Below are 7,622 nucleotides of genomic sequence, written 5' to 3' on the forward strand. Positions count from 1 at the left end.
GCCAATCAGCTCTGAGTATGTGTTTTACTGCCCTCAAGTGTCTATTTTCACGTCTGTGCTGTATAAAATGAATAAAACATCAATACGGTATGTATTTTCCAATTGTTGTTGGAATCCTTTGCTTTTTCAAGAAATTAAGGTATTGGGGGGGAAAAATAAGCCATAAAACATCACAAACCCTGGAAAGACTTCACTCGACACGTTGACTTCTTTCTGATACGTTGGATAAATGGGTTGAAAACATATTGCGTTTGATCCCTGCACTGATGAATTAATGGCCGTGTTAAATCCACACTCTGCTTGGAGCAGGTAAACAAGCGGGCGAGTCGGAGTAGAGATGGGAGTCGACTTTTTGGCTGACGAGGGAGCGCCTCGGGAAAGAAGCGCCATCAAGGCCAAACTTCCTTATGAACTTTTGATGAATAAATGAATGAGTTCCTGGCGTCTTTTTTTTTTTTTTTTTTTTGGTGCCTCTTGTTGCTCGCCTAATTAATTCCCAGGATTGGAGCGACTGGAAGATGTGAGAGAGGAGAACGCTCATCCTCAACCCGGTGTGTGTGTGTGTGTGTGTGTGTGTGTGTGTGTGTGTGTGTGTGTGTAACATCAAGCACCACATGAAGGCGTTCATGCAGCCATTTCATTAGGCACACCTGCATCATCCAATACAAGAGATGGATGTTCAAATGTCACTTTAACCTAACCTGCAGCAATCAAGGTGGGTTGAGGCGTGTTCCTAGTATTGTGGGTGGTTTGTATGCCTTGAAGGGGACAAACTATAATAATAACAGCTATTTTACTGTGGACACCAATAGATTGTGCACCTAATAAAAAAAAGGCAAATATTTTATTGTATTTATTTAGTCATAGTTTATACATTTTATGATTTAACTGCGTTTTACGGATTTATTATTCTACTAAAATAAACATAAGTTACAGTATTTTTTTATTATTAACTTGTGGTATTTTTTTTTATTTTTTACAATTTTTCTATCATTAATCCTTTTGTTATATCATAATTTAACTATTAATTGATTTAATCATTCAATTGTTGTATTTAATAATATTTTTTATTATTTATAAATCATTAACTTGTGGTATTTATTAATTTTTTTATCCTTTTGTTATGTCATAATTTAACTATTAATTTATTTAATGATTCAATTATTTTGTTTAATAGTATTTCTTTATTATTTATAATTCATTAACTTGTGGCATGTATTCCTTTTTTTTTTATCCTTTTGTTATGTCATAATTTAACTATCCATCCATCCATTTTCTACCGCTTGTCCCTTTTGGGATCGCGGGGGGTTGGTGCTGAGAATTTATTTAATGATTCAATTATTTTATTTAATAGTATTTCTTTAATATTTATAATTCATTAACTTGTGGTATTTATTACTTCTTCTTTTTTTTAAATAATTTTACTATTATTCATCATTTTGTTATGTCATAATTTAACTATTAATGTATTTAATCATTCAATTATTTTATTTAATAGTATTTTTGTATTATTTATAATTCATTAACTTGTGGTATTTATTCCTTTTTTTCTTAAAATAATTTTATTATCATTCATCCTTTTGTTATGTCGTAATTTAACTATTAATTTTCTTAATCATTCAATGATTTTATTTAATAGTATTTCTTTATTATTTATAATTCATTAACTTGTGGTATTTATTCTTTTTTATATATATATCCATCCATCCATCTTCTTCCGCTTATCCGAGGTCGGGTCGCGGGGGCAGCAGCCTAAGCAGGGAAGCCCAGACTTCCCTCTCCCCAGCCACTTCGTCCAGATCCTCCCGGGGGATCCCGAGGTGTTCCCAGGCCAGTAGGGAGTGATAGTCTTCCCAACGTGTCCTGGGTCTTCCCCGTGGCCTCCTACCGGTCGGACGTGCCCTCCTGACCAGATGCCCGAACCACCTCATCTGGCTCCTCTCGATGTGGAGGAGCAGCGGCTTTACTTTGAGCTCCCCCCGGATGGCAGAGCTTCTCACCCTATCTCTAAGGGAAAGCCCCGCCACCCGGCGGAGGAAACTCATTTTGTATATATATATTTATAAAATCATTCATCCTTTTGTTATGTCATGATTTAACTATTAATTTATTTAATAATTTAATTATTTAATTTAATAGTATTTTTTTATTATCTATAATTCATTAACTTGTGGTATTTATTCTATTTTTTTTTTTTAATAATTTTACCATCATTCATCTTTTTGTTATGTCGTAATTTAAGCGTTAATTTATTTAATAATTAAATTATTTTATTTAATAGTATTTTTTATTATTCATACTTCATTAACTTGTGGTATTTATTCCTCTTTTTTTATAATTTTACTATCATTCATCCTTTTGTTATGTCGTAATTTAAGCGTTAATTTATTTAATCATTAAATTATTTTATTTAATAGTATTTTTTATTATTTAAAATTCATTAACTTGTGGTATTTATTCCTTTTTTTTTATTTTTATAATTTTAGTATCATACCTTTTGTTATGTCGTAATTTAACTATTAATTTATTTAATCAGTCAATGATTTTATTTAATAGTATTTCTTTATTATTTATAATTCATTAACTTGTGGTATTTATTCTTTTTTTTATATATATTTTTAAAATCATTCATCCTTTTGTTACGTCATGATTTAACTATTAATTTATTTAATAATGTAATTATTTAATTTGATAGTATTTTTTTATTATTTATAATTCATTAACTTGTGGTACTTATTCCTTTTTTTTATAATTTTACTATCATTCATCCTTTTGTTATGTCGTAATTTAAGCGTTCATTTATTTAATCATTAAATTATTTTATTTAATAGTATTTTTTATTATTTATAATTCATTAACTTGTGGTATTTACTCCTTTTTTTAAATATTTTTACTAACATTCATCCTTTTGCTATATCGTAATTTAACTCTTGATGTATTTAATAATTCAATTATTTTATCTAATAGTATTTTTATTATTTATAATTCATTAACTTGTGGTACGTATTACTTTTTTTTTTAATATTTTACTATCATTCATCCTTTTGTTACGTCATAATTTAACTATTAATTTATCTAATCATTCAATTATTTTATGTTTATTATTTATAATTCATTAAATTGTGGTATTTATTCTTTTTTTATATATAATTTTACTATCATTCATTCATCCATCCTTTTGTTATGTCATAATTTACCTGTAATTTTTTTAAATCAATCAATTATTTTATTTAAAATTATTTTTTTATTATTCATTATTAATTAACTTGTGGTATTTATTCTTTTTTCAAAAACATTTTTTTGCTACCATTCATCCTTACGTTATGTCATAATTTAACTATTAATTTATTTAATCCTTCAATTATTTTTATTTAATACTTCATTCTATACATCACAGTATTTTATGTGTTTATTCATTGTTTTATGTATTATATGTACACTGGTCCTGGTGTGTACTATATCAAAATAATTTCTTGTGCATTTATTCATTGCTTCTTTTGATCATTCATTCATAGATAATTATCATATGTGTTGCATAGTAACATGTTATTTTATTCATTCATCTTATTACTATTTTATGATGCATACACCCTTTAAACAAATGTAGTCATAACATTGCATCACTTTAGCACATTTTCTGCAGAACTTGTGCAATTGTCAGTCGTGCTTTATGCAAAATGCATGTTTTCCACTGCCAGTGTGCAAAATATACACACACAAAAAAAAAAGAATAGTTGTGTTGTTTTGCCATTGCTTGATCCACAACGTGTGTGTGCCATTGTCCTCTTACCTGCAGCGTGTGCCATGTCCACGGTCCCACAGCACAACAGAGCCTGCAGTGTTGTCCACATGAGCGGGCTGACAGTCCAAGACGGCATGGCGCTGACCCACTAATGTGCGTTCAGTGGAGCCGAACCATCACCCGAACACGAAACAGCTGACGGGCCAACCCCCTTCCATTCCCTCCCGCCCCCTCCTTGGGGAGGTTTTCCCAAAAAAAAAAAAAAAAAAGTCCAAAGGCGTCCCTCAGTTGGGTCAACTTAGCACCGACCGTGAGGCGCCTATTCTCGCCGAAGTGTGGCCGACGTGAGGGCGGTGCTGGGCGGGCACAGGAGGAGGAGGTGTCGGGAGTGTTGCGGCTCCGCGGGAAGAATGACAGTCAAAGAGTTGTCTTGTGAGCGCCATGTGCTTCACCGGAGAAGCCCCGCAGGGTCCTAGCGCTTGCCTTTTTCTCCGCCTTTGCCAAAACCGGAAGCAGGTAGCGAGGAGGCGGGAATGCATTGCGCAGTCGTTTTTCAAAATAAGGGCCCCATTTAATGTGACAATCAAAATTAGACTTTTAATATTTAAAAAAAGCTTTGATTCATATTAATTATTTTAATTTAAAGCTACTGTTTTCATCGTGTTTGATTCTGAGGGACATAGTTGCCATAATGAAATACGCTTCCTTCAGCATTTCACGCAAATAATTTTAAATGCTCTATTTTTCCACGAATGAGTTTCGTTATTCAAACACTTTGGACGGCACAAACGTTGTTATTTTTTTTAATCAAATGTTGACGAGTCAAAATACTAAAACGTGGAATAGCGCGACGGAAGCAGTTATGTTTGCGCATGCGCGTGGAGGATCCAATCCAATCCACTTTATTTATTTACACTTTTAAACAACAACAATGTTTCCAAAGTGCTGCACAAAAATATTAAAAACAAGATTGAAATACTATCCTTAGCTCCACCAATGGCTGGATAAAAACAAAATAAATAAATATAAAACTAATGTAAAAAAAATAAAATAAATAAATAAATAAAAAATGAAAATAAAATAAAATAAATATATAGATAAATAAAACGATTTCAAAGGGTAAAACCAATTAAGACTATAAATAAAATACACATTTGAAAACGATCGAGCCCTGAGAGCGCCTCTGATTGGCTCTAAAATTGCGCAAAAATAAAGTTTGTATACTTTCTATATTTTATTTTTGCGCCTGTCGTGGGACACCGAATTATGTACACTTACACAATAGATTAGAGAAAGTGATTTATTTATGTAGCTATGTAATTTAAAGGACAGCTATTTCCAATATTTGACAAAATAGTTCATGCATATTTAAGGTCGAAATTCAAACTAATTTGTTACTTTGTCATGTAGTTATTTATTTTATTATTTGAACAGTAGGAAAAATAAATTGATGGATGTTTTGAAATGTGTTTGTATTATTTTTAACTATATTATGTATTTATTTAAATACTCAAATTATCAATTCAATCAATTAAAGTATTGATAGCTGTTTTGAATATTTTACCTTGCAAGAAAGATAAATAATTTGTGTATATTTTAAGCTGAAAGTTAAAATTTTTATCTTGCTTATTTACTTATAATTGAATATATAAATAGTACAATAAAAAAACAGCCATATTGTTGTAATGTATTTTAAAAACATACATATATGATGTTTTTAAGATAAACAAAGTATCTATATAATTATTATAACTGTATCACATAATTATCAAAAATAATAGTTAATTTCAACAAAAAGTTAAAAAAAAAGTTGCACTCCCATGAAGCAAAATATTTCATGCATATTTCAGGTTGAAACTGAAAATATTTTGTTACTATTTTAATGTTGTTATATAACGTAATATTTGAATAATAATAAAGTAAATTGACAGATGTTTGAACATGTGGTTGTATTTTTTTCTACTATATTATATACTGTTTTGATTATTCTGAGCTTGAAGTAATCAGTGTTTGTTAAATTTGGTAAAATTAGTTATAGTTATTTAATAAAATACATAAATCAAAACATTTTAAATAAATAAATCTGTATATAATATATGTGTATATTATAATACATAAATAGTACAAAACATTTTAAAATAAATAAACAGCTATTTAAAATCTGTTTTAAAAAAGTGATTTGTGTGTATATATTATTTTCATTTAATATTTGTATGATAAATAAAATATAGAAAACAACTGTGAGTAGTTACAGAAGAAATAGTTCAAGAAGCTGTAAATTTCAGCACAGCTGCAGGCAACCAAAATAAGCACAGTGCAATTGTCTTGAAATTCTTCTGTATTTTATTCTGAAGGCTGGCATCTCATCATTGGCTGCCTCCACCTCCCTCAACTTGATTGCACTGGCTTCACAAAAAGTGTCAAAATGTGCCTATTTTTACACTTTTCTTCTCATTTTGAGTCACAATACAAGTCGAACCTCAGGACAAACGCATCCTGTTCAATTTCAAATGAAAGCATGTGTGATTTTAACACGCTGACATGCAAAATTCATGATCTGGTGGTGTAATAAAAGGGTTGTCGAAGGATGCATCGTGTGTGTGTGTGTGTGTGTGTGTGTGTGTGTGTGTGTGTGTGTGTGTGTGTGTGTGTGTGTGTGTGTGTTCTTGTATTTCTACCCTTCTTGAGACATCAACAAGGAAAAGTAGCTTTCATATGAGGAGGTGTGAACAAGTTAGGACATAAATCATAGTCCCAAAACAGAAAACTATTACATCTAATAGAACATCTAATGTCTCATTTGCACCCCTGGTGGTGAAATCCATCAAAATGAGGGTGGTCCCAAAAAGGAGGGATTTTTCAAATTGACTGTGTGTCGCTTTTAAAAGTGCTTCCCCTTTGGTCAACATATGAAATAACAAGTGTGTGTAATAAAGTCAAATGCACCCCCTTTGGCTAAAATTAATAAAAAATTAAAAATACAAATAAATATTTATAAAGAGACATACTGTAATAACTTGAAGTAAATAATAAAGATTAAAAACCAATTACAAAAAGTTCAATTTAAATTTTTTTTTACTAAAAGTAGTCTTTTTCTTACAATGTGCCGATTTTTTTCTTATAAAATTGGGAACAATTTCTCATATACTTTCTGTTTCTGTAATATTGCAATATTTTCTCGTAAAATTATGACTTTTTTTAATGTAAAATTATTACCTTTTAATGCAAAATGGTTACATTTGTCATATCAAATTCTGACTTTTATCGCACTATTGCCAATGTTTTTGTTGTTCTTGTAAAATAGTGACATTTGTTTGACTTTTGTCATAATTTTGCCAAGTAAAATTCCGATTGTTATTATAATATTGCCAACATTTTAAAGTTTTCTTATAAAATTGTGACTTTTGTTGAGTAAAATCACGACTCTTCATAAAATTGCCAACAGTTTAAGCTTTTCTTGTAAAATTACAACTGTTATTGAGTAAAATTCCAACTTTTATCATAATATTGCACAAGTGTTCAGTTTTTCTTGTAAACTTTTGACTTGCGTTGAGTAAAATGACGACTTTTATTATAATACTGCCAAAATGCTACGTTTTTCTTGTGAAATTGTGACATTTTTCATGTAAAATTCCAACTCATTTTTCACAACAAGCTTTGTTATATTTGCATAATATGTATATATTATTAATGTTGTAAATACACATCTTTATATATCTAGAAAGGGTGGTCCTAAAGAGGGAGGCATTATTCAGAGGTCTCAAGAAGGTAACAAATACAAGAATGTGTGTGTGTGTGTGTGTTTGTGTGGTGTGTGTGTGTGTGCGCGCGCGCGTGTTTGTGGGTGTGTGTGTGTGCGTGTGTGTGTGTGTGTTCTTGT

General features: G+C 30.3%; 1 protein-coding gene across 1 annotated transcript in view; it reads right to left on the bottom strand.

Moving 5' to 3' along the window:
• The window catches only part of LOC133577920 (disintegrin and metalloproteinase domain-containing protein 12-like), a 234,090-nt gene extending 229,873 nt beyond the window's left edge, over positions 1 to 4,217 (bottom strand). The window contains exon 1 of the mRNA XM_061932053.1: positions 3,791 to 4,217. Within this exon, the coding sequence (XP_061788037.1) occupies positions 3,791 to 3,878 (88 nt within the window). The 5' untranslated portion in view covers positions 3,879 to 4,217. The remainder of the gene's footprint in view (positions 1 to 3,790) is intronic.
• Positions 4,218 to 7,622: the final 3,405 nt, after the last annotated feature.

Source organism: Nerophis lumbriciformis, linkage group LG39, assembly GCF_033978685.3.
Source record: "Nerophis lumbriciformis linkage group LG39, RoL_Nlum_v2.1, whole genome shotgun sequence".
In the NCBI taxonomy this organism is placed as follows: Eukaryota; Metazoa; Chordata; class Actinopteri; order Syngnathiformes; family Syngnathidae; genus Nerophis; species Nerophis lumbriciformis.